This window comes from Anguilla rostrata, chromosome 17, assembly GCF_018555375.3.
Source record: "Anguilla rostrata isolate EN2019 chromosome 17, ASM1855537v3, whole genome shotgun sequence".
NCBI classification, from domain to species: Eukaryota; Metazoa; Chordata; class Actinopteri; order Anguilliformes; family Anguillidae; genus Anguilla; species Anguilla rostrata.
In genome coordinates, this window is record NC_057949.1 from 20276027 (window position 1) to 20303865 (window position 27839).

A 27839-nucleotide genomic window follows, 5' to 3' on the forward strand; every position below is an offset into this window, starting at 1 on the left:
GGATGACTGATCGGCTATTTTACCAATGGCGACATCTGGAAAGGAAAAGGAGAAAATAAAACCTAATTACTGAATTTTCCAGACAGGCAGTGATTAGCAGATTACTTGCAAATGTGCTCCGGTACTGATTACAAATGACACATATAAAAATGTAATTGGTAACACTGTATGTAGTTTCTTTTTTTTCCTTTAAATGTGTAGTTGCAACACATGAACTCACCTCCTGTTCATCCTATGTAGGTGCGAGTATGTGTGTGTGTGTGTGTGTGTGTGTGTGTGTGTGTGTGTGTGTGTGCGTGCGTGCGTGCGTGTGTGTGCACGTACGAGCTCATGTGCATTATATGTTGAAGTATATTTATTATAAAAATATCATCATGTAATACTTATTAAAGTAACTTTAATTACATTTAGCTCATTTCAAAAAGTATCTTGGACTGAATACAGTCACTTGATTTTTGTAGTCACATTATGTAATACAGACGCAATTACACGCAATCTGTTACAACCCAACATGGAAGGTTGGGTACAAGCATGGCTAATAAATTGGACATGGAAAAATTGTCAATCAAGCCACTATCTGTGCAGTAAACCTGAATTTCAGCACTTATCACTTGTCACTGTTGCCACTTCAAGTTCAGTAACCTTTAGCAATCTGCCCAGAATTAGTCCCACATAATTAAGGATAATTATGAGGTGGTCGTCAGTGTGAAAATAAAAATACACTGATACAGAGAAGTGTGGAGAAAGGGAAACATGGACGCAAACAATGTTAAGGCCAATGACAGAGTAAACTAATATCCTACTGGTACATTGCATATCATGCAATTCAATTTATTTTGTTACTCTTGTAACTTCATCTAGTAACTTGGATTTAAATATGTCTGGCATTTAAAGAAACACACACAAAAATAAAAAAGTAAGTAAAAAAGTTGCAATTGCTATTTTACTGCCTAACTTTGATGATAAGAGCAGTTAAGCTAAGGTTTTAAAGGGTAGACATTAGACTCATTTAAATTAGAATTTCATCAAAACAGTTGGAGAAAAATACTTGCAGGTGACAGCTGTTAAAACCAAAAGGGGACAATGATTTATGATCATGATTTAATTTATGATTAAACAGGCATTGGCTCGTGCAAATACTTATTTTAAAAAGTGGATCACCCAAAATTATTGGCATTTTCAATAAGCATGTAAATGTCAACATGGTAAAGCATTCCCCGACCAGGAAAGTTAGGTATGAAGAAATATAATGATTGTAATTGTAACTCATTAAATGCATTTGCACAGGAATGTTGAAGAAATGCCCGAGTCACACATCATGCAAAACCAGACGGAGAACATGATTCTGCCACATAACACCATTCAAAATACATCAGATTTTACTCAAGGTTTGTGGAAAAGGAGATGCACACAATTCTGTTCATTATATATAATCTACTAAATTATGTAAAAAAAAATATGCCTTTTTTGAAATCTTAGCATAAATACTGTGTAATATTAGCACATTGATCAATATTCATCCATAGGAAGCAAAATATTCTTGTGTTTGGAACACAAAATAAGGTTCATGGTACCACTGTACCCTATGTACACTACCGGTCAAAGGTTTTAGAACACCTCCAGTCTTATTGAAATTTAAGCAGTTCAAGTCCAGTGAATGACCCTTTAATGGTAAAAAAAGGTAAGTGGTAAACTTACAGAGGTTTAAAAAAAAGTTTGGGTTACCAAAAACTGAAAAATAATGTAAATATCAGTTATAAAAAAGGCCCTTTTCAGGGAGCAAGTAATGAGTTAACAACGTACAGCTTTTCTGCAGCAATGGAAGTAAATTAAGCCTTGAAAGTTGATGAAAACAATTCCTACAGGTGTCCCAACTTCTGTTGCTTACGTACAAACCCTCTGGCTGTATCAAATCAGTGTTGGAACAGACTGTATTACTACACCATCCAAAGCATTATTTGGACAATATTGCACAGCAGGAAGTAGTATATTGTTATCATAATGGCGAGAAAAAGGCAATTCACAAAGAAAGACAGACAGATCATTATAACCCTTAAAAGTGTAGGTCTTTCCTTTAGAGAAATTGCAAAGCAAGCCACGGTGTCAGTGAGTACAGTTTCCTACACCATCGACAGGCACTCCAGAAACTGGAGGAAACTCTGACAGGAAGAGGTCCGGCAGACCCAAAGCCACAACAGAATCAGAAGACAAGTTTCTGTGAGTCAACAGCTTGTGTGATAGGCGGCTCACAGGACATCAGCTTCAAGCACAGTTTAACAGTGGTCGAAGTAAGCAAGACTCAGTTTCAACTGTGAAGACAAGACTTCAAGCAGACTTCAAGAAGGTTTCACAGGTCTAGTGGCAGTACAAAATCCATTGCTAAAATAGCTAAATAAGAAAAAGAGGCTTGCCTGGGCCATGAAGCACCGGCAGTGGACTACTGAAGACTGGAAGAAGGTCTTATGGACCAATGAATCAAAATTTGAAATTGTTTAATCACGGAGGGTTTTTGTATGCTGCTGAGTAGGTGAAAGGATGGTTCCTCAGTGTGTGACACCAACTGTCAAACATGGTGGAGGAAGCGTGATGGTCTGGGGCTCTGGCTGGATCCAGAGTTGGTGACTTGCACAGAGTGACTGGCACCCTGAACCAAATGGACTACCACAGTATTTTGCAGTGCCATGTAATACCCTCTAGTCAATGCCTAGTTGGTCTGGGGTTCATCCTACAGCAAGATAATGACCCAGAACATACCTCCAGGCTATGTCAGAACTACCTTAGAAGAAAAGAACAAGACGGTAGCCTTCAAATAATGGAATAGCCAGCACAGTCTCCAGACTTAAACCCCATCAAGCTGGTTTGGGTCAAACTGGACAGAAGGGTGAAAGCAAAGCAACCTACAAGTGCAATACATTTGTGGGAACTTCTGCAACAGTGTTGGGAAGATCTTTCCGAACAATATTTGATTTCCATTGCAGAATGAATGCCACAAGTGTGTTCAGCTGTTATACCTGCAAAAGGTGGCCACTTTGATGAGTAAAAAAATTTGAATAAATTGTGTTAAACAGAATGATTCCATGATTTCTATTTTTATCTCCAATTGTTTATTTGTTCTATGATTTAATTTCAGAGTGCATTGAGACACCTGCGTAAATTTCACTAAAAACTGGAAAAATGGAGGCGTTCTAAAACTTTTGTATGGATGATACAAACAAAACAGCATACTTTATCCTAGATGTGCAAACGTTGCTTTGAACAATAACAATATCTTTTATTAAATCTTATTCAGGGAGTTTCTTTATTGCAATTTTCTGTAGAATCAGGGAGGTTTGCTGCAGTGTGATATCAGTTAAACATGGAATTACTTACTCTCTTCATCACAAGTGCAACAGGCTGTTAAGGACAACAGAAATCCTGAAAACATAAAAATACGACTTGGTTACAAAAATATTTACAGTACATTTTAGGTATTTAGTAGATGCTCTTACACAGCTTACATTCTGTACATACAATCTATTTACATTCCAGGATATTTACTGAAACAGTTAAGGTTAAGTGCCTTGGTCAAGGGTCCAATGGAAATGCCTACATAGGAATCAAAACCTAAAAACTCACCCAGATATCTAAACATTAGGTGTTATATGGACACCCGTCATATATATGTATACACATACATATACATATACATACACAACAGCATGAAAAAGATTACCTATAAACCAAACCAGGCCAGCACTGTAAACAAGATTACAATCTTAACTCACCTGCCTGATGCTTTAGCCTGAAAGATTATTTAAGATAATTTAATTCAAAATTTAAGGTACCTAACCTAATTAATGAGCATGTTCCACTCACCCAGTAACAGTGGCAAATGACCATTGTTCATCTTCGCTAGTTCTTTGCTGAGAGGGGTAGACTGATAGATGAAGTGCTGACTGAATTCTGAGGGAACATGCTTAAAAAAGCTTATTTTGTAAACCAAACATCTTATGCAAACATGGGGGCAGGAAGTTTTGATAACTGATAGTCTATGCCAGCCTGCACGACCTTTCACAGCTCTGCAAAACTGAGCATCTCACAAAACAAGCTTCATACACTCATCATATGTAAAACTTCCACCAGATTGTGCCTGGCAGTCAGTGTTAAAATAATGGTATACATTGAAATAAACCTAAATCTAAAATTTAGTACTTTAGTACTATATTTTTTTTAAGCTTAGTCAGGTGAAAACTTTTAGTTTCATTCAAATTAACCCAAAACAAATTTAATTGAGTAAATCAAGAAATATAGGTGTAATAAATTGAAGTAGAATTTGGGGTGTTGCATTCAGCACTAATGTGTGTGTGAAATACAAAGACTTACTGCAGTGACCTCAGACCAGTATCAAAAATAGTAATCTGCAAACAAAGGAGGGAATCATACCTTCAATGATCTACAATATAGTTAAAGGGGTTGAAAGGGAAAGGGAAAAAATTTTCTTTGTAAATGTGGTCAAACACATGCAAATATCTCCATGCAAATGTTTACCTGAGCGATCTAGATGTCAGTGAGGAATAAGATCATTTAATTGCAGGTGTTTTTCTACACATAACAACTACAAAATTGCCTGCAACTGGTCCTTACGTATGTCACTAAAAAGTCAAAGTCAATACTGGAAACATTTTACACCTGCTTCACTGATTCAGCACTGACCTTCAGCCCAACAGCTTGGTTAGGCTCTCTAAATTACCTCAGACAAATGAAGCTGGAGAGTGTGACGTTAGTGAGTAGTAAGAGTATAGGGTAACAACGAAGACCCATGAAACAACTTCATGACAGTAAAAGAAGGACAATGGTCCTTCCCTCACATCCCCTGAATCCACTGTTGTATGATCTTGACATCAAGACTGCAGTCCCTATCCACCAAAAAAGGGTAACGCTACAAATGAAACAAAATGGGATTGTGCGAAAATAGTGCTTTCAAAAGTTACTAAATTTTATGGCAAGGTGAACGTTCCTATAATTGGAGAGAGCAAGGCTTGTGAAAAAATAATCAAGCTCTTGGATGAAAATAAGAACCTGAGAACCATACCTGTCCAATACCAAACAACACCAGCTACCCTTGCCAAACTAGAACAGATGGAAACTAAACTTGATTGTTCACCTCTGGCAGGACAATCATCCATGACAGTGACCTCATCAATGGCCTCCCTATACAGGAGGAGGGCTCATCTGTCAGAGATGACTGTAGCAGAGGGGGATACACCTCCACATTGAATTTACTGGTTGAGGCGGTTAATATGAACATGAATCTGGCTCCAGAGGAGTGATATATTTTATTCCCATCAAAACATGTGCAATGCAATTGCCATGAAGACATGGGAATGTTAGATTTTAATAGAATTACGCCAACGGTGATAGGTTGGGTAGGCATGTGTGTCTGTGTGTTTGTGGTCTGTAAAATAAAGAAGAAAACAGAAGGAAAATTAATTAATATGCAACTTGACATGAGGGAAAAACAGAATATTAGCATTGCTGCTATAGTTCACACAGTATCAATTTATATACACTGATGACGGTCATTGTCATTAAATACCGCATTTAAAGAATACAAATGTAATGGAACATCGCGATAATCTTTCATGTGTTAGCATCGCGATGAATGACAATGAAACATAAACCCCATCAAAAATACATCAAGTGATTCTCAATTACAAGAGAAATGCCGGCGGTGCAAAACTAGCAAACCAATGAAAGCCAGAAACTACGCATTTAACAGACTCGAATGCGTAATCAAAATAAAATAAGTCATTTTCCGATACTCACATTATTTGCATGAACGCAAAAGCAGCAAAACGAAATTCGGGGGAAAGTTTCCATAAATGGCTACCGCTCTGCCAGCTCACATACCGAATGAAACCGCAAATGCTGTTTTATGGGGAAAAACTACGCCGGCACACTAAGTGCCGCTGACATGCTTTCTTACAAGGACATTTACACCTCTACCAAGGTTGGTTGGTAGTTACTTGACATGTTTCAGCACAACACATAGACGAGTCAAAACAAAATAGCTTTGGTTAGCCACTTCAAATTTATTAAGCATATGCTATATTTCCAAACACGAAGAGGATATCAAACATTCCACTTCATTTTTTTAAGCTCTGCACGCAAACAAGGGGGTTATGTATGAAAAGGGTGTTTTTGTTGATATTGAACACTTATGTACAATCATACAATGATTATATATATCTCTGTCGATGTTAAATTGAAAATGGTGACCCCTTTAACATTGTCTGCCTGGTAAGGCCAGTCAAGCATGCTTTATCCTGTAAAAATATAAGATGACATGTCACCTGAGAGATTTTGGTAAGTGTGTGGATTCATTTTCCATGGATACCCTCATGTCACATATTTTGATAGCTGCTAAATGTAAAAAAATGGTGACCCTTAAAGCATTGTCTGCCTGTTGACACCAGTCAAACTCGCTTTGCTGTGTACATACAGGAAGAGAATGAGATGTCACCTCAGAGATTTTCTTGAATGTGTGCCCTTTTTCCACATGCGTATAGTCAATGAACATATTCAGGTAGATGTAAAATGCCTTCTTTAAAAAAGCCTTCCCCAAATTGTCTGCCTATGCATACCATTCTCTGCTGTGTACACATAAGATGTAATACGACTTTATTTTAATATTTAATATTGTCTCATAACTATTATCTGTCCATCAAATTCTCTCATATGTTCATATTATATACATGCACTACATGGCCAAAAGTATGTGGACACCTGATATCGAACATATCATCCAAAATTAAGGGCATTAATGTGGAGTTGGTCCACCCTTTGCGCCTATAACAACCTCCAATCTTTCGGGAAGGCTTTATACAAGATGTTGGAGAATTTCTGTAGGGATTTGCTTCCATTCAGCCAGAAGAGCATTAGTGAGGTCAGGCTCTGATTGGGAAATTAGGCCTGGTTCACAGCTGGCTTTCCCATTTTTCCTGAACATGTTGGATGAGGTTGAGGTCAGGGCTCTGGGCAGCCCAGTCAAGTTCGTCCACACCTATCTCTACAAAACCATTTCCATATGGGCCCGCTGTGTGTTCGGGGGTATTGCCATGCTGAAACATGAAAGGGCCTTCTCCAAACTGTTGCCACAAAGTTGGAAACACAGAATTGTCTAGAATGTCATTGTATTAACATTGCCTTCACTGGAATTAAGGGAACTAGCCGAAATAATGAAAAACAGCCCTAGACAAAGGGGTGTCCACATACTTCTGCTCATTTTGTGTATTCTATCCAGTTAAGGAACCTGCCCCTATTTCCACACTCAAGACACAACTGCAAAATGTAAATGCTTATGAACAGAGTTTAGGAAGATGAAAGCAAGTTCAACTTCACAAAACTATTTAACATTTAACGTACACATCACCTTTAAATACTTCATGAAATTCTCATTCACTATAATTCAGTCTACAGTATCCATTGTTTGATATATTTAAAAGTATTTATGAATTAATGTGTATTTGCAGTTCCATATAAAAGTTTTAATTTTTCAGTTCCTTATCGATGATGGTGATCTGCCTTGTCCATGTCTTTTGTGGGTTGGGATGCATCATTCTTGAAAACATGAAAAAACAACTTAATTAAAAAATAATGTGATCCCTAATACTTTTGTAAATGTATTTCTGGTCATTCAGCATTTAGGTCAGCAGCGTAGGGTAATGGTAAGGGAACTAAACTTATGTCACAGATCTCAGGTTTGATTCCCAGCTGAGACTCTACTGTTGCACCCTTGAGCAGGGTACATACCCTGAAATGCTTCACTACCTATCCAGCTGTAAAAATGGATGGTATATAAAAACATGAGCTGTACAATTCACTCTGAATAAAATATCTGCTAAATAAAAGTAATGTGTATATTCATGTTCATGGCTACATTATTTAGACAGAACCTGTACTCATTCTAAAGTGCTATCGTATAAGGCGTAATGGAGAATTTGAGCTGGCAAATGTGTGACAGAATAGTGTTTTCAGCAGTGTAGTATAAACAGGGCTTGTAACTCTGAGGTTGTAAGTTTAATTCCTGTTGGAGGGAACATGTGAGGCAGCTTGGTTGGCCAGTGCCTTGCCACACCTTCACAAAACCCCAAGCTCAACGTGTTGCCCCATGAGCCCTTTGTTTTGTCCATACTTAAAATCTATAAAGTTACTCTGACCTTTTGATCTCCCGACATCAAAACTCTCTTACCACAGTGTCTTTAGTAGCATTGTCTCCTGACGGTCCCTCTTTTCTAAACAGACATGAAAACCACCTCCTGTACTCCTTTCGCACCTACGCAACACAGGGACCAATTAGCAGTGTCCACAAACATTCCATATTTTAACATTTACCCCATGTTTAGCACTGTGTAAAAACCCTTTCATCAACCGCAAAATAAAGTCTCAATGCATGAGAGGGTCCAATCACCTCTTTGTTGAGCAGACAGTGAACGATGAAGATGAAGGTGCCCTGCTGTGAGTTGAGGATGATGAAGAGGTATTTTAATAAAGTGCTGCTCTGGAAAAATCCCAGGATCCAGGCGCACCCCAAAACAAAAAACTGGGCAACAATTTTGAAGATAATCAGTCTGAAAGAAAAACAATGACAGACAGATCTCAAGCTCTCTCTCAGTCTCCATATTCATAAGCTATTTATGCAGATGAAATAAAAACCAAACAAGAAGCAACCAGGGAATCATAAGATATATTTGTACACCTACACTTACATGAAGTTTCATGCATGTAGAGGCAGGTACACACTCACCTGGTGTCTTTTGACTGGGAAACGTTACTCTTCATGTTGGCTAGCGTAGGCTGTAGGCTCCAGAGGATCACACCAAATGAGACCAAGTTGAGCTGTTCAAATTACACAAAGGAAACATATACTATACAGCAGCTCCTCAATCAACTGCAGAATTACATTTTTGTTTTGACAAGTAGCCACAGTCATATAGGCCAATTTTCCTGCTACTGGTATACATATTCTTTATAAATCTTCAGGCTTGTTTGGTTGAACCAGTGTTTTTGAGTCACTAGTGTCTATTGCTTTTAGTGAGCTTTGCTACAACATGAAACTAATTTATTAACATAGCCAGCCAATGAAGCAATATTTTCAATCTATTATTGTTACTGTCAAATTGTCTGCACTGGTATGTAATTCTATATAATTGTATTGTCTTTGCAGTTCTTTTACAGACTCAAGTAATTTCTACAGACTCAAGCCAATACAAACTACAACCCCAATTCCAAAAAGTTGGGACAGTATGGAAAATGCTAATAAAACAAAAAGGAGTGATAATGTAAATTCTATTCACCCTGTACTATATTTGAAGCACTACAACAGCACATTATTTGATGTTTTACCTTGTGAATTCAATTGTTTTTTGAAAATATACACTCATTTCAAATCTGATGACTGCAACACGCTCCAAAAAAGTTGGGGCAGTCGAGTGTTTACCACTGTGCAACATCACCATTTCTTTTAATAACACTTAAGTGTGTGGGCACTGAATACACCAGTTGGGTAAGATTAGCAAGCAGAATTTCCCCCCATTCTTTCATTATGCAGGTCTTCAGCTGTGCAATTGTACAGGGCCTTTATTGCCATATTTTGCGCTTCATAATGCACCACACATTCTCAATCCGAGACAGGTCAGGACTGCTGGCGGGCCAATCTAGCACCCGCACTCTCTGCTTACGCAGCCATGCACTTGTAATCTGGGCAGAATGTGGTTTGGCGTTGTCCTGCTGGAAAGTGCAGGGATGTCCCTGGAGAAGACAGCATCTGGATGGCAGCATATGTTGCTCCAAAATTTGTACGTATCTTTCTGCATTAATGGTGCCCTCACCGATGTGCAAGTTACCCATGCCATGGGCACTGAAACACCCCCATGCCATGACAGACGCTGGTTTTTGGACCTGATGTTGACAACAGCTTGGATGGTCCTTTTCCTCTTTGGCCCGGAGGACACGACAGCCGTTTTGTCCAAAAACTATTTGAAATGTTGACTCGTCGGACCACAAAACACGCTTCCACTGTGCTACTGTCCATTTCAGATGAGACCGAGCCCAGAGAAGTCGGCGGCGCTTCTGGACAGTGTTGACATATGGCTTCTGCTTTGCATAACAAAAGGCTTAACTTGCATCTGTAGATGTAGTGGCGAACGGTGTTGACTGACAAAGGTTCACCCAAGTATTCCCGAGCCCACGTCATGTCCATTACAGACGCATGACGACTTTTAAGACAGTGGCGTCTGAGGGATCGAAGATCACGTGTATTCAGAAGTGGTTATCGGCCTTGCCCTTTTTTTGACCGGATTCCTTGAATCTTTATTATGTTGTGCACTTTAGAGGGTGAAATGCCCAAAATCCTACCGATTTGTTTTTTGGGGAACATTGTTCTCAAAGTGCTGAATCTTTCGCTGACGCATCTGTTGCAAATTGGGGAGCCTCGACCCATTCTTGCTCATAAAGGACTAGGTCTTTCTTGGAGGCTCCTTATATACTATAAAACGATTGCCTCACCGGTTTAACATCACCTGTATCACATCACTGTGATATTTCAATTTGTCACATCGTTATTAGATCTAAATAGCCTCTGTCCAAACTTTTTTGGAACGTGTTGCAGGCATAAATTTCATAATAAACATATATCTTCAAAAAACAATGAAGCTAATTAGGTAAAACATTAAATACCTTGTCTTTATACTGTTTTTGTTTGAATAAACGTTAAAGTAAATTTACAAATTACTGCTTTGTTTTTATTTGCATTTTTTTATTATTTTTTTATTTGGCAAGTGGCCTATATAATGCAATATTTTTGGGTAACTAAAATAAACTAAATATTGTAAGTATTGAAGAGTAAACAGAGTACACCAAGTACTTACTGCGAGAATAGCAGCCACTGGGCCAATAAAACTCCAACGGAAATTTTTTTCTTGTTTTAACCAGCAACTGAAATCAAAAGATGAACAGCTCTGAAGCCAGTTTACCTATAACCTTGTAGGTACAATTGACTGTTTGCAAATGTATGATTGACACTGCAGTCCACCAATCCCCTGCTTAGAAATGGTAGCTAAAAACATCTGTAATTTCTTGCAGTAATTCATTCAAGTGGATGCAGCCAGCTGACTCCATCTTCTATTGTTGCACAGTCACTAAAGGAGGGGTGGATATTTTGCAAATGGTAAATTGTCATGCCCTTACACCAGTTATGACCTGCATAAGCCCTTAGATATTCTGATAAAGGAACACTAGGGAAAAAAAGAATCTGGCCCCAATGTTGTTTTTCTGGCACAATCACATGATCCCTATCACAGAGGAAAAAAACATTACCTGTCTTTGCTGCCATAACCGCCTGAAAACACTGCAGCAGACACTCCCACCACCACCATGGGAGCTCCGTAGCCAATCAGCAGGAGGTACAGTGTCTTCAGCCCCTCCTTCTGGATGACCTGTACTTTGGTCAGGCTTCTGACCAACAGGAACAGCTGCACAGTCTCCAGCAACATCCACACAAAGCCCGCCAGGAAGATGAAGTGCAGCAAGCCTGCAATGACTGCACAGACCACCTGGGGAAGCCAGAGGAGACTAATCAAATCCATATGCTCACATATGTTAGCAATGTCTGCATACTATACCCACTGTTGGGGCAACTACTCCGAAAGCATGGTTGTACAAACTACCAATTACTTCACACTGAAAGTAGGTGAACTACAGCCAAGCTACCCCAAAGAGAAATATAGCTTATGAAACTAAAAAGTATTTCAAACTTACTTAGTAAAAAAATATTTTAAAAAATCTGTAGAATGGTGGAGTGTATTTTTATGGTTTTGTGTTCTTCTTGTTTGGACTTGTTATGGATATAGTCTGTATGTATTTACAATTTGTACTTTGTTTTTTGATTAGCAATTAAGTAGCACTAGTGGCTTATTAACAGTGCATTTTCACTCTCTCGTTAGCCAGGTCTTGCTTATATTAATCCAGGAAATGCATTTTTGTTTCTCTTACACTGTAAGGTGCTCTGGATAAGTGCATCTGCTAAATGATTGTAATGTAATGTAAATTCTTTTCTCCCTAAAGAATGATTTGCATTGCAAACAATAGAATGCACAGAATTTTCAAATAATATGCAAGTAATAAATTGAATTTCCATGGAAGCATGGCACACGTGCACACGCACACACACGCGCACGTGCACGTGCACACGCACACGCACACACAACCATGCACACCTTCTTACCTCATACAACTGCAGGGAGGTTAGTTTGTGTGTGGGTATACACTTATGAATTACATGAAATTTGCATTCACATTTAACATAGAACATGCTAATCCAGAGTCACTTACATGAAAAAACATTTAGGCAATAAAGAGCTGATGCCAAATCATTAGGGTCACAAATGATAACAGCTGTTCACTCAGAACACAGGACCAGGGTGGAGAACCCCGACGGGTCCTGCGGTTCTCCAGGACCAGGGTGGAGAACCCTTTGTTTAATAGAATGGATATTGTACTGGAAATTCTTCTGATAGAGAAGACAGTTTTTAAAATTTAAGGGACGTTAAAAACTTTTTGGGAAAATGTGTGGAGTATCCAGGTTTTTCATTTGCTGAGTACCAGAGACTTGTCTTTGAAATAATGCAATGAGTTAAAAACCAGATTTTTTTTTTTTAAACATTATAGTTTGGATCAGAAGCAGAATTAGCGGGGGTGTCGTGGGTGTGGCACACCCATATGAGCTGCCATAGGGGGCCCCTGAATACCCACACTACCCAAACATAGATTCTCAGGTCATGAAAAACATTGTGCATCATTTGCATTATAATAACATGCAGGCCAATGTTTTTTATTATCAGAGCTGATGTTGAAATAGGGTAGCCCCTATGTATCCAAACATAGATTCTCAGGTCTAATTCATGAAAAACATTTATTTGTGTTTATTGAATGCTGACATGTAACATGGTGTATCATTTGCGATAAAATAATCCGTAGGCCTATTTTTTAATTTTTTTATCAGACCTTATGTTAAAATGCATCCCATCTTTAACATGGACTCACTTTTCCTTTGCATTGTTATAAGTGGGACAGTTAGGACAACGCAATGACCCTCTGGGGCTGCCGTATTGTTTTTTTTCTGTGGCCATCGAAAACATGTGAGACCAGTGGTTGTGTCTGCTAGCCAGCTAGTGTTACCTGCCTACAACAAGACAGACAAAAATGAATCTGGTACAAATCTGCCACACAAAAACAAACAAAAAAGGAAGAAAACCATCCAGTAATGAAATGCTTGAACATTGGCTTCTTTAATTTTTGGCCAGCCGAAGTACTTAGGCTACATATTATTTCCGAGTCCCAGTGCATAGACTGAAATGCTGTTGAAATTTTGCTTCTAAGCGATGAGCCAGAGCAGGTGCCTGTATTTCGAAGTACTATAGGAACACTGAGTTTGCTTTACAACTGCACGGACTAAAACCTGAAACTCCCCCAAATCCAGAACATGGACTGCAGTTTGAGGTTTTACTCAGTGCAGTTATCCAGCTAACTCAGAAATCCTGCTCCATGATACAAGCCCCAGCCTAAGACTGATGCAACAGTTTATGCTTCAATTTGTTCATATTGTAATCATAGTGATGATGATTATTAAACGAGGCCTTCATTTAAGTCATTTGTCGACATGGGTTGTTGCCCGTATATGTCTGGTCACTGGTCAGCTCATATTCTCAGATTCTTACCGCATTCTCCGTGCGAGACACGCCCACCAGGAAGAGCAGGTGACCCAAGAAGAGGCAGATGCAGAGGTGGAGGCGGGCGGTGTTGTTGACCTTAGGGTTCCATGTGCACAGTAGGAAAGTGAGGATGGCGAGGGCGAGGAAGGCCAGACCCGCACACATACAGAACAGGTCCACCATCTCCAGCAGGGAATTATCCTCTTCCTGAAGAGACACACAGAGCTTATCTCAGTCCAAGTACCTAGTCATGTGCTCATTCATGTCTATCTTAGCAGCACCGAGGTACACCCTACCGGTTCCCCCGTCTGCAGGAGGAGGGCGAAGGTGGAGAGGTGGGTACAGCTGCATACAGTGTAGTTCTCATTGGAGAAGGAGGCTGTGCACCCCTCCACTGACCAGTGTGTCTCATTCCCATTTTCCTTCCAGTACGCACAGGTAACCAGCCCAGCCTGGAACGTCTCCTGATCAGGACAAGAAAAGGACACAGCACAGCAGTGTGTCAGAGCACAGTGTGTGGGAGAGAGAAAGAGAAAGATTTTGGTTCATGTGTGGCTAATTTACATTAGTGTTTTAGTGATGTTACACAAACATATACTTACCAGTTTTATATATGGGTTGCATACTGTAGTTGATTTACATTTGTGCATTAGTAATGTTACATAGGTACTTGCTGATCTAAGAATGAGGTAAGCCAGGTCTGGCACTTACATTGTATCATGAGTTTCTCTGGGTAAGAGCATCCACTAAATTAATGTAATACAGTGAAACCTGTCGAAGGCAGCCACCCAGAGGAGTAATGAAAACTGGCTATCATGTGCAGGTGACAGCCATACGAAGGTGACCCCTATGGCAGGTTTCTCTGTATTCGTGTATGACCGAAACCCATTTCCCCAGCAATTTTCAGAGCACTTTTTCCTCCATCAACTTTTCTAATCACTTCGAATTTTATGCAGTCTTGTCAGTGACACTGGCTCATGAAAATTTGGGCACTCCTGGGTTAAATGTCTGTTACAATTAATCTCTAAATGATTGAAAGCAAACCTGAACTCTAAATGATACAATATTAAACATGAGACCTTTTGCGTCTGAAGAATGCAAAAGAAAACCTTGAGAAGCACCTTTTGGAAGAATGTGTTTTTGACTGACAAAACTAAAACGGAACTTTTTGGCCACAACCTAAGAAGATATGTTTTATTTGGAGAAAAAAGGTGAAGCATTTGTAGAGAAGAACACTTTGCCAACTGTCAAGCATGGAGGTGGATCCATTATGCTTTGGGGTTGTGTGGCAGCTGGGAGCATAGGAAATATTGTGCAGGTGGAAGGAAGAATGGATTCCACCAAATATCAAGAAATTCTAGAGGCTAATGTTCGAAAGTCAGTCCAGACATTGAAGTTGAACAGAGGTTGGGTATTCCAGCAAAACAATGATCCAAAGGACACCTCGAAACATGTCGTGAATGCGCTAGAACTGTTCTGCCACGAGGAATGGAGAGCAATTCCTGAAGCAAGAATCGAAGGACTCTTGCTGGCTACAGGAAGTGTTTGCAAGTTGTTATAGTTGCCCGAGGAGCAGTTACAAAGTACTAACGAACAGGGTTCCCAAACATTTGCACAGGGTCTTTTTCCTGTTTTTATTATTTTGAAACTGTGAAAAAAATTTTAAAAAATTAATCTTGCTTTAACAGAAAGAAGAAATCTGTCACATTTATCTTTGTAACATTTAGAGATCAGAATAGCTTCTCTTCAATTAGATATTAATTGTAAAAGGCATTTTGAACAGGGGTGCCCAAATTTTTTGACTAAACGGGAAAGTAAAGGAAAGCAGCATATTTTAACTGGTAAACAAAAGAGGATGAGGCAGGGGCATGGACACCCTCTCTGACACACACACACACACACACACACACACACGCAGATGCACAGATGCACATCTCAGATAGTAACCCCCCAGTTCCTGCTCTGTCTTATGTCCAAGCCATGCTGGCTGAGCACTTTGAAGCTTCCTATGGCTGGGAACGGCCAATTGGTGACTTACATGTCTGACACCGTGTATAATACAGAGAAAAGTGAAAGGGAATACCAAAAGGTAAACAACATGGACAGGTGGCCATTATACAAAGGTGAACACCAAAGCAGGTTTCACTGTATAAATCTAATGAGCAAGGATGCACATGTATTGCGTTTGGGAGGAAGGAACAAAAGGTGATTTCTGATTTTCTCAAAGGTGGCTTGGAAATTACTGAACACAACACCATGAAAGGCTTGCAATTAGTTCTCTCCTATACTGTGTCAGGCCCAGTTCTGTACCTTTTTGTGGTGCATAGTGAAGTTGACAGGCTCAGGGAGCTCCTTGTGCCTCGTCTTAGGCAATGTGGCAGTGATGATGTCAGAATACATCTCTGTGATATTTTCACTTTTGAAGAAGCTGGGACTCATGAACTTCTCCATCCCATCAATTGACATCAGAACAGCAGAAGCGGATCCTGGGCCAGAGAGACACTGGTCATCTTCCATCACCATCTTCATCACCACAGGCAATTTTGCTATCATCAGCATTACCATCAAAATAAATCTGACATCATCATCATCACCTTAAATCATCAGCTCTTACCGTTGTTATTTTTAGCAACAGCTGCAAGATTGATTGTCATCATGTTTCCCTTGGCAAGGACAGCAGGCGTCTCAGTAGCATTCCCGCTAAGGCTCACTAAATTCATTTCTGTGAGATGACAATAAAAACATCATCACCAAGCACAAGATAATTTACACTTTTAGACTAAACCTATTTTGTGCTAAAAGTTGGGCATCTGGTATTTTACTGTGTGATTCACCCTGCCGTCAGATACTCAATCCTGACCATGTCAGTGCTAGCTGTTGTTGGAAGTAATTAGTTGGTTGTAGCATTACTCAGATTAAGATGGATTCAGGTGGCAAGAATGTCTGCCTCATGGAATGGACACCTGTGGCATGCCAGCAAATAAAGTCTTCAACACAATGACCAAGCAGCTCAGCTGGAGGACTGCATAGGGAAAGGAAAGGGTGGTTGGCATTACACCCTTCAGGTAAATCCGCTCTGGCAGACATTCTCCCAAACATGTGGAGGACTGGTCTGTGACTCTGAATCCAGGCTGGGACAAAACCAGGTTTTTGATAACTAAACATGCTATATAGACCCCCCAGTGACTCCTACCTACAGCTGCTGTCTTCACAGTTCTCTGAGACACCGTATTATTTCTCTGAGATTCGGGCTCAACAAGGGAGGACACCAGCCCCTCTGAGACTTTTAGGACGACGTTGGCTGTCTCCGAGTCGCCATCTTTTGGCTCTATGATACCTGTGACGGAGAGGGTCGTGCTCAGGACAGCAGTCACTGTCTGAGGGAGTCAAAGAAAACAGTTAACAGACATTAAATCAGGGGAGAACTTAGCAGCAAGAATATACAGATCAGCACATGCAGTATACTCCCAGTACACTTTGGCCCTTATACAGATGGATATTCCAGATTTAACTCCAGCATATTAAATGTTTCTACAAAACTGCCACGATCTTCTCCTTTCAGATGACACCAATAACAATAACATTCAATTATTATTTTGACAATATTCTGACAAATTGATTGGTGTTGGGAGGGGGGTACAAACCTTCTCAGTCAGAACAAGTCAGAACAAGTACAAACCTCCTCAGGCAGAACAAGATCAGGGTTGCCCTCCAAATCCTGGTTGATTTGGTTTAGGAAAAACATCTCACGTGACTGTCCCTGTGAAGAAAGAAGGCGAAATAGCGGCCTTCTGTATCTGGCACTATCCTTTACTGTCTGCTCCACAATCAGGTTTTCTTCAGATACCAACTTACCTCTGGAGGAGTTAGAGAGGCAAGAAATTCCTGTGTACCTAAAGAGGGAGATTATTGAGAGATGAGTGGCAGAGAATCTAAATACTGAAAAAAAGGGAACTTCAGAAGGCTCATGAACTCAAAAATACTCACAATTCATTCCGTCCACCACTTACTTTGGCACACACTAGTCCCAGACACCCAGACCAATCCAGTAGAGGAAATGTACCCTTCCTTGCAGACACAGTAGAAGCTTCCTACAGTGTTGTAGCAATCTGTGTTGATGCCACATGGGTTTTGGACACACTCATCCACATCTGCAAGACACAAGCCATATGCTCAATATCACACACTATCAGCTAACCCTGTATCCATTCACAATTCTGACAGCTTTTGGGATGCTCTGACCTTCACAGGGATTTGAGGTGCTGGCTATGGAGCCTGGCATAATTTGTACACTGTACCCCTCGTGACAGGTGCAGGTGTAACTCCCAGGAGTGTTGATGCAGTCAGCGTTGGGGCCACAGATGACGGGGTCATTCTCACACTCATCAATATCTGTGGATGATGGATGACAAAGATATGATGGTTATCCTCTGATATGAGATCACTTCCAAACTATTTTCCCATTCACCTAAAAGAGATTATTTTAATCTTCTGTTTTACACACTTCCGGTTACAGGAAAACATTCCCACTCTGATTAGGTACAGTAGAAAAGTAGATGAATTATACAGTGCATTCAGAAAGTATTCCGACCCCTTCTCTTTACCACATTTTGTTACATTACAGTCTTATTATAAAATGCATTAAATTCATTTTTATTCTCATCTATCAACACACAATACCCCATAATGATAAAATGAAAACCGATTTTTAAAAAATTTTGTGAATTTTTTTTTTTAACTCACATTTAAATAAATATTCAGACTCTTTACTCATACTTGGTTGAGGCACCTTTGGCAGCGATTACAGCCTCAAGTCTTCTTGAGTATGACGCTACAAGTTGGCACACCTGTATTTGGGGTATTTCTACCAATTCATCTCTGATGAACCTCTCAAGCCCTGTCAGGTTGGATGGGGAGCGTTGCTGCACAGCTATTTTCACGCCTCTCCAGAGATGTTCGATTGGGTTCAAGCCCGAGCTCTAGCTGAGCCACTCAGGGACATTCACAGTCCCGAAGCCACTGCTGCATTGCCTTGGCTGTGTGCTTAGGGTAGTTATCCTGTTAAAAGGCGAACCTTTGCCCCAGTCTGAGGTCCTGAGTGCTCTAGTACAGGTTTTCATCAAGGATCTCTCTGTTAACCGATTAGTGTCGAGTGGCAAATTAGAGAGGTGAGTTTGATTAGTCCCTTTCTGTAATCGAGTGACAATGGGGGAAAAAATCTTTTGGTTCCCTTTGGGAAGTAGCCTATTTAGTTAGTTCAATTAATGGTTATCTTGTTTGTAAAATTAGTTTCTGGTGGCTACTGCCCTTCCACCCAGGTGGTTTACTTGCTTGGCGTTAACATGCGTCACGGAAAACCTGGAAATGACCTGAAAATCTGGACTAGTTTTACAGTTATTGAGAACACATGGAAAATGACAGAATGGTTAAAAAAAACTATCAGTGATGGCAATAAAATGAAGCGAGGCGCACTGCAATGCTATAAACAAAATAAACACGACAACACAAGCAGATTTTAAAGTTTGGGATTAGGGTATGTTTAATGACCAAGTAAAAGTCGCTCAGAAAGTTCTATGAAAAGCCCTGCAGATCAGTGTTATTTGGCAGTAAGCTTTCTAGCTGTGTTTTCTTCAGTTACTACTGTAGCTACTGTAGTTATTAACAACTTTGCATCATTGCTAGTCAGATAGTCCAATCTTTTCTAGTTTAGGTATCTAGCTGCTAGCTAATGTTGTCACAGGGGTCTTCAGAGAAACTAGGGCGCCAATGCTGCGCTTGACTTCAGCTTTTTTGTCCATTCTTTTCCTGAACTTATCGTCATTGCAACTGCAACATAGAGAACCGAATCAGTGAACCAAGGAAGAATGAGCTACCTTTCGAGGAAAGCAGACCTAAGCCACTTTTGGCCTCTCTCGCTCTCGGGGAAACAAATGATTGAACAAAACAAATTCTCTGGTTTCCTCACACAGTCCAAAGACACGCAGATTGGATTAACTGGGCTGCTTAAATTGCCCCTAGGTAAGATTATGTGAATGAATAGTGCGTGTGTGTGCCCTGTGATGGATTGGCAACCTGTCCAGGGCGTATTCCAGCCTCTTGCCCAATGCATGCTGGGTGGGACATAAACTGTCCACATTTTGTTTGAGTCTGTGCCTCCTCATAAGTTTTGGGTGCACTACGCCCCCGGTCTCTGCTACAACAATGCAAACTGACTGCGATCATTCTTCTGATTATTTTCAGACATCTCCTGAGGGCACTGCACTGACAATTGGCAATTCACAACATTGTTTAAACAGCTAAAATTGTATTATAGATCCACTGAATGAGCATACTTACCAAAACAGAGAGACTCTGGAGTTGGCAGGGCATTCACAGGTACCCCATATCCTGGAACGCAGACACAGCCTCCAGAACTGGTACACTCCGCGTTTGGCCCACAGGAGGTTGAGGTACAGTTGCTGTGACCTGGGAACATGCCGCCCCCACACAATCAGTAGTGAGTGACTGCCCTTGGGTTTTGTCAGTCATTTTGCCTATGTTATAATGTGTAGTATATTTCATCACATTAAATTACAATCACTTAGCAGAAGCCCTTATCCAGAGTGACACACAGCATTGGAGAACAGTGTTACTCTCAGGAATACCAGAAATGCTGTATCATCACGATGTAGGTACCACTAGATATCTTTCTCTTTATCTTTGCACACCTATACTTATAACATTATAGAAAAAGGAAGTCCAAGGATATGAAATAAAAGGATATGTAAAGCGGGTCAGGGGAGCTATGGTGCAATAATGTAAAGGCTGATACTCACGAACAGCGAAGGTAACTGGACACAGTACAGGCGGCAGACGGTAAACGTAGTACCCTCCGGGACAAGCCAGAACTCGCATCCCCACGACAGCGGAGGCAAGGCAGTTCACTGATGACCTGATAAGTGTGGTGCCCTGTTTGATGTCCTCCCCCAGTTGTGGGTGAGTGAACCCCAGGTAAGCGGAGGAAAGTGAACCAGAGCAGCACGCTCCAACACAGGATTCGGGTATAACATCCCCAACGATCCCCTGGAAACGCACCCACCTTCCGGCCCAAGCAGAATCGCAACGCGGAAAACCTGGGAATCCGGTGTAAGAGTAGTCAATGTTGCGAAAGAGTCCCAGCAGCGAAATCGGATTTCCACAAACATCTGCATGAGACAGAATAAAAACAAAAAACATTTTTATTTACTTTTTTTAAAAATCTAGCTTTCTTAGCCCAGTACAAGCATGGACATCTTTCAGAGTGGCACAGTCTTTCATGGCAGTAGAAATCTGAAGTCAAAAGAGTGACCCTCCTGTGGGAAACTGGTATATCCCCAACTCAAACTTTTTTTAGGAGGTAAATATTAATTATAATAGCTTTAAAAGTCAATGTACATATTTGGTGGTACTTTGTACCTTCATGAACAACACGGCCGTAGACCTCTACTTCACACAGAGTTATAATTCCTGTTCGGCTGAGTGAAATGGTAACATATCGCCCCAGCATCCCAGGACAGCTATATGTTACAGTTCCCCCAGCAGGGATGCTGGGAATCTGAGCGCACCTGCAAAATCAAAGGTATAATAATTACATGTGCAGCAATTCGGTAAGTACTGATTTATTGCACCTATCAAAAGGAAGGTAATGTTCCACTTTCATGTGTTTTTGTTTATGCACGGCATTATGTATGTGTGTGCGTTCATCCATGTACATTTGTAATGAAAGGTTTGTGAAGCCTTTGGAATTACCTGGATTCCTACAATAACTGCTTCTGACCTTCATTTAATTCAAAATAACAGAAACACAATCAGATTAGACAAATAACACACAAACAGTCATACTTTTTTGTGCGTTCATAGAACATGTGGTTTAAATCATCACAGTTGTGACTGGAAAAAGTATGTGAGCCTAAAGGATAATGGCTTTTATGACAGTAGATAATTGGGGTCATGATCAATGAGATGACATTCAGGTGTAGGTTAGAGCTTATTGAGGCTCATAAGACTGGGGAGTGCTTCAAGACCACTTCTAAAGACATGGGCCTCCATACATCCACAGTCATGCAAATAGTGCACAAATGGAAATAAAATTTAAAAAAACTAATTTAGTACCAGTGCTACACTCCAGTGGAGTGGGTGTCCTGCTAAGATCACAGCAAGAGCATGCATTACATTACAGGCATTTAGCAGACCTCTATCGGGCGACTTACACATTTTAGACACTTTACGTTGCAACCTTTATGGTCTGGAATATACAGCAACTTCAGGTTAATGTACCTTGCTCAAGGGTACACAACCAACGGTCCTCGCCGGGGACGAACCTATTGACCTTCGGTTACAAGCCCAGTTTCCTTACCCACAGTGCTACACTGCCGCATGCCATACTATGCATTGCTATAGGTGACAAAGAACCCTAGGGTGACTGCTAAGGATCTGTAGACATGAATTGAACTTGCCAACATCTGTGTTCATGTGCCCACACTCTGATCAGCAGTTAACAGGAAAGTTTGGTTGAGGTCACTGCTACTAAATCGCATTCTTTTTACCAACCTAGACCGTGATTAAACCATGCATTCAATGAAAACATGAGAAAGTACAATTGTTTGGGTGTTATTTGCTGAATCAGATCGTGTTTATCTATTATTGTAAGGTAATTAATGCAAGATTCTAGGGAATTACAACTTTTTCTCACAGCAATATCTTCATGTAAGTCTCTCTGGATATGATATGATGGATATTGTGTGTTTATGCATGTGTAGCTGTAAGCGTGTGTGCATGCATCTGAGCGCCTGTGCTCGGGTGTGTGCATGTGCATATGTGTGGATGTGCCCGTTTGCATGTGTGTGAGTGCGTGTGCATATTGTTACATTTGCGGCCAAACGTTTACATACACCAAGGCTAAAGATATTCAAACTCGTTTTCAAGCTCCAACATTTCTTTACCTACATGGCAATAATTGGGCATCTACTTTGTTCACATCAGAGGTAATTGTAAAACAATCGATTAGAGACATATTCATTTCAGCTTTAATTCACTATATTAGAATTCCAGTCGGGTCAAAAGTTTACTGTTTCTTTAAACAGTCTGGAAGATTCCAGAAATTGATGTAATGACTTTTTAGAAGCTTCTGATTGGCCAGTTGTCATAATTAGAAGTTAATTGGGAGTTAATTGGCACCTGTGGCTGTATTTAAGGGCCTACCTTTACAGCCACTGCCTGTTTGCCCTTGATACCATGAGAAAATCCAAGCAACTCAGCCAGAAAAAAATTGAGTCCGGTTCCTCCTTAGTAGCAACTTTCAAACAATTGAATGTACCACGAGCATCTGTACAAACAATTGTATGCAAATATAAAAATATTGGGACCACAGAGACAATGCATCGTTCAGGATGGAGGCACAAATTAACCAGGGCTGAACAAATTTTGGTCCAAAAGGTTCAATTGAACCCCAAGACAACAACAAAAGAACTGGTGAAGGAATTGGAGGCATCAGGTACCAAAGTATATACATCTACTATTAAGAGAATCCTACATCGCCATGGCCTGAAAGGCTGTGGAGCAAGGAAGAAGCCCCTACTCGAAGACCGGCATAAAAAATCCAGAATAAAGTTTGCAGGTGATCACCAGGATGAAGACCTAGCCTTTTGAAGGAGTGTTCTCTGGTCAGATGACACAAAAATTGAACTGTTTAGTCATAATGATCAGCGCTATGTATGGAGGGAAAAGGGTAAGACTTTTAATCTGAAGAACACCATCCCAACTGTGAAGCATGGGAGTGGCAGTATCATATTGTGGGGGTATTTTGCTGTAAAATGGAATGGTGTATTCAGAAAATAGATGGCATCATGAGGAAGTAGGATTATCTAGAAATACTGAAGCAACACCTGAAGACATCAGCTAGAAAGTTAAAACTTGGTTGCAACTGGTTGCAAAGTTGTAACAAAGTTGTAACAAAATGGCTTAAAGACAACAAAGTGAAAGTATTGGAGTGGCCATCGCAAAGCCCTGACCTGAATCCGAGAGAAAATTTGTGGACGGAACTGAAAAAGCATGCCCGAGCAAGGAGGCCCACAAGCCTGACTGAGTTACTCCAGTTCTGTCAGGAGGAATGGGCAAAAATTCCAGCAAAATATTGTGAGAAGCTTGTGGAAGGCTACCAAAAGCATTTGATTCAAGTTAATCAATTAAAAGGCAATGCCACCAAATACTAACAAAGTGTATGTTAACTTTTGACCCACTGAAAATCTGATATTGTGTGTGTGTGTGTGTGTGTGTGTGTGTGTGTGTGCTGAATAAGAGTGGAGTACTGTTCCCTCACAATGGATTACTGTTGCCATTGTCTACCAGGGAGTTTCCAATGCGAATCTCTGCTCCGTTGAGTCTTTCAGCGCAGCAGTCCCCTCTGTTCGTCACAACCACAGAGGAGATATTGTGAACATTAAACAGGTCAACTCTCCACCAGGGTTTCATTTCCTCATTTGTGTGGGTGCAGGAGCCGCCGTAACCAAGGTTTGCATTGCGGTTCCCATCAATCGCTCTGTATGGACCATAGTTACCGAATATGGACGACTGATTGGCCATTTTACCAATGGCAGCATTTTCATCTGGTAAGGAAAAGGGGAAAACAAAACCTAATTACTGCATTTTCCAGACAGGCAGTGTTACAGAGCAGATTGCTTGCAAATGTACTCTGGTACTGATTACAAATGACATAAAAATATCATTGGTAACACTATTTTTTTTTTTTTTTTGTTTCCTTTGAATGTGAAGCTGCAATACATAAACTCACCTCCTGTTCATCCTCCTGTGTAGGTGCGAGTATGTGTGTGTACGTTTGTGTGTGTGCATGCATGCATGTGTTTGCACGTACAAGCTCATATGCATTATATGTTGAAGTAATCCAAAAATATAATCATGTAATACTCATAAAAGTAACTTTAATTACATTTAGTATATTTCAAAAAGTATCTTGGACTGATTACAGTGACTTGATATTCGTAGTGACATTATGTAATACAGATTACATGCAATCTGTTACAACCCAACACGGAAAGCAGGGTACAAGCATGGCTAATAAGTTGGATATGGAAAATTGTCAAGCAAGTCACTATCTGTGCAGTCAACCTGAATTTCAGCACTTATCACTTGTCACTGTTGCCACTTCAATTTCAGTAACCTTTAGCAATCTGCCCAGAATTAGTCCCACATAATTAAGGATTAATTATGAGGTGGTCATCAGTGTGAAAATAAAAATACACTGATACAGAGAAGTGTGGAGAACATGAAACATGGACACAAATAACGTTAAGACCAATGACAGAGTAAACTAATATCCTACTGGTACATTGCATATCATGCGATTTATTTTATTTTGTAATTCTTGTAACTCGTTCATCAATAACTTGGATTTAAATAGGCCCGGCACTTAAAGATATAAACACACAGAAAAAAACAAGGAAATGGTAAACATGTTGTCCCCCACCAGTGATGCAGTGTCGCAAATTTCATCAGGTGGGGGACAATTGCTACTTTACTGCCAAACTTTGATTGCATGAACACAGTTAAACTAAGGTTTTCATGGGTAGACAACAGACTGATTCAATTTGAATTTCATCAAAACAGTCAGAGACAAATGCTTGCAGGTATCAAACAGCTGTTGAAACAAGGGGACAATGATTATGATTGTGATTTAATTTATGCTAAAACAGTGCAAATACTTATTTTAAAAAGGGGATCACCCAAAATTATTGGCATTTTCAATAAGCATGTAAATGTCAACATGGTAAAGCATTGCCCAATCAGGAAAGTTAGGTATACAGAAAAATAATGATTGTAATTGTAACTCATTAAATGCATTTCCACAGGAATGTTGAAGAAAAGCCTGAGTCACACATCATGCAAAACCAGACGGAGGACCTGATTCTGCCACATAACACCATTCAAAATACATCAGATTTTTCTCAAGGTTTGTGGAAAGGGATATGCACCCAATTCTGATAATAAGATAATATATAATCTACAAGATTATGTAAACAAAATATGGCAAATAAAAACATTTTTGAAATCTTAAACATAAAACATAAATACTGTGCAATATTAGTACATTAATCAATATTCATCCATAAAAAGCTACATGTGTTTTGAACACAAAGTAAGGCTCATGGTACCACTGTGCCATATGTATGTATGTATGGGTGACACAGAAACATTATTTTATCCTAGATGTGCAAATGTTGCTTTGAACAATAACAACATCTTTTAAAAAATCTTATTCAATGAGTTTCTTTATTGCAATTTTCTGTAGAATCAGAGAGGTTTGCGGCAGTGTGATATCAATTAAACATGGAATTACTTACCTACTTCAAGACAAATGCAACAGGCTGTTAAGGACAACAGAAAGCCTGGAAACACAAAAATACGACTTGGTTATGAAAATATTTACAGTACATTTTAGGTATTTAGCAGATGCTCCTACGCAGCTTACATTCCGTACATACAATCTATTTACATTCCAGGATATTTACTGAAGCAGTTAAGGTTCTGGTCAAGGGTCCCATGGAGGTGCCTACATAATAATAATAATAATAATAATAAACTTTATTTGTATAGCACTTTTCATACATGAAATGCAACCCAAAGTGCTTCATATTGTAGCAGATTGAATTTAAAAACATAGATAAATTAAGATGGGAATAAACGCATAGATAAAGGCAGGAATCAAACCTACAAACTCACCTAGATCCCTAAACATTAGGTGTTATATGGAAACCCATCATACATATATACATATACATACACAACAGCATGAAGAAGAAAAAGATTACCTACGAACCAAACCAGGCCAGCACTGTAAATAAGATTACAATCTTAACTCAGCTGCCTGATGCTTTAGCCTGAAAGATTATTTAAGATAATTTAATTCAAAATTTAAGGTAAGGTACCTAACCTAATTAATGAGCATGCTCCACTCACCCAGTAACAATGGCAAATGACCATTGTTCATCTTCGCTAGTTCTTTGCTGAGAGGGGTAGACTGATAGATGAAGTGCTGAGTGAATTCTGAGGGAACATGCTTAAAAAAGCGTATTATGTAAACCAAACATCTTATGCAAAAATGGGGGCAGGAAGCTTTGAGAACTGTCAGTGATTTTAATGTTGTGGCTGATCGGTGTATATAGGGGCATTTTGGCTTTTCCCTTCCTTGGCATGTGATGTTTTTTTCTCTCTCTTTTTACAACATCCAGTACTACTCCTGTTTTGTTGAATTAGGTTTCGAGACATTTTTACTTTTCATCCAGATACAGGCTTAATTCAAAGCTCCTTGTAGTAAGAGTGCACCGCGGTGGCCATACCACAATGAAAATCTCTGAATACAGATGGAAAACACCCCATAAATACCAAATAATAAACAGCACTTACTACATACAAGATGTTTAAAGATACCCTTCAAAGCAGATGATTTCTCTCTCATTCTCCAATATCTTATTAATGGTATACTCAAAATAATTACCATAAATGCAAGTCTTTTCTCCTCTCCTTTGTCCCAAGCACACAGATTTTTTTTTCTTTCCATTTCTTCACTTAGTAAAGGATCATCAGGTTAATTTGGGGGGTGGGGGTTGCCCCGTGAGGCAGTAGCAGAGCCAGGTTTTTGTCCCCCCCTGGCAGGACAATCATCCATGACAGTGACCTCATCAAAGGCCTCCATATAGAGGAGGAGGCCAGAGAGGACTGTAGCAGAGGGGGGTACACCTCCACATTGAAATTACTGGTTGAGGTGGTTAATGTGAACATGAATGACTCTGATTACAGAATCTGGCTCCAGAGGAGTGATATATTTTATTCTCATCAAAACATGTGCAATGAAAATGCCATTAAGACACAGAGAAAGGCAATGTTAGATTTGAATAGAATTACGCCAACGGTGGTAGGTTGGGTAGGCATGTGTGTCTGTGTGTTTGTGATCTGTAAAATAAATGAGAAAACAGAAAGAGAATTAATTTATATATGCACACTTGGCATTACGGACAAAACATAATGCCATCTGTCATCAGTGTATACAGCCTACAAACA

The 27839-nt window shown here is 39.9% G+C and overlaps 2 protein-coding genes across 5 annotated transcripts in view; both read right to left on the reverse strand.

The window, feature by feature from the left end:
- Positions 1-6019, reverse strand: part of LOC135243493 (adhesion G protein-coupled receptor E3-like) — a 21909-nt gene extending 15890 nt beyond the window's left edge. For 2 of the 3 annotated variants that reach the window (XM_064315370.1, XM_064315367.1), the window contains exons 1-4: positions 5806-6019; positions 3856-3942; positions 3370-3414; positions 1-35 (exon numbers count right to left, since the gene is read on the reverse strand). The exon at positions 1-35 is cut by the window's left edge. In XM_064315370.1, coding sequence (XP_064171440.1) covers positions 1-35; positions 3370-3414; positions 3856-3886 — 111 coding nt within the window. In that variant the 5' untranslated portion in view covers positions 3887-3942; positions 5806-6019. Of the gene's footprint in view, positions 36-3369; positions 3415-3855; positions 5783-5805 lie in introns of those variants that run through there. The other variant, XM_064315369.1, reaches the window with a different exon arrangement.
- A 970-nt stretch (positions 6020-6989) lies between these two features.
- On the reverse strand, positions 6990-27790 carry LOC135243492 (adhesion G protein-coupled receptor E2-like). Of its 2 annotated transcripts, none has more exons than XM_064315366.1 (21): positions 27277-27790; positions 26123-26167; positions 24085-24370; positions 21183-21331; positions 20564-20932; positions 20085-20213; positions 17991-18140; positions 17759-17899; positions 17604-17641; positions 17428-17508; positions 16942-17125; positions 16363-16470; positions 16059-16234; positions 14045-14212; positions 13755-13955; positions 11356-11591; positions 10908-10974; positions 8786-8877; positions 8450-8609; positions 8231-8314; positions 6990-7599 (listed from the first exon to the last, which is right to left on the reverse strand). In XM_064315366.1, the coding sequence occupies exons 3-21, from the start codon at positions 24345-24347 to the stop codon at positions 7543-7545; spliced, it is 2853 nt and encodes a 950-aa protein (XP_064171436.1). In that variant the 5' UTR covers positions 24348-24370; positions 26123-26167; positions 27277-27790; the 3' UTR covers positions 6990-7542. The 2 variants fall into 2 exon arrangements, with proteins under 2 accessions (XP_064171436.1, XP_064171435.1); XM_064315365.1 differs by lacking the exon at positions 27277-27790 and adding an exon at positions 26739-26932.
- Between the last annotated feature and the right edge of the window lie 49 nt (positions 27791-27839).

Coding starts and splice junctions, on each gene's coding strand:
- LOC135243492 (XM_064315365.1), bottom strand. CDS start 26,769: ATGAACAATGGTCATTTGCCATTGTTACTGG. Junction 17,900..17,990: donor CACCTCAAATCCCTGTGAAG/GTCAGAGCATCC, acceptor TGTGTCTTGCAG/ATGTGGATGAGTGTGTCCAA. Junction 16,235..16,362: donor TGTTGCTAAAAATAACAACG/GTAAGAGCTGAT, acceptor TCTCTGGCCCAG/GATCCGCTTCTGCTGTTCTG.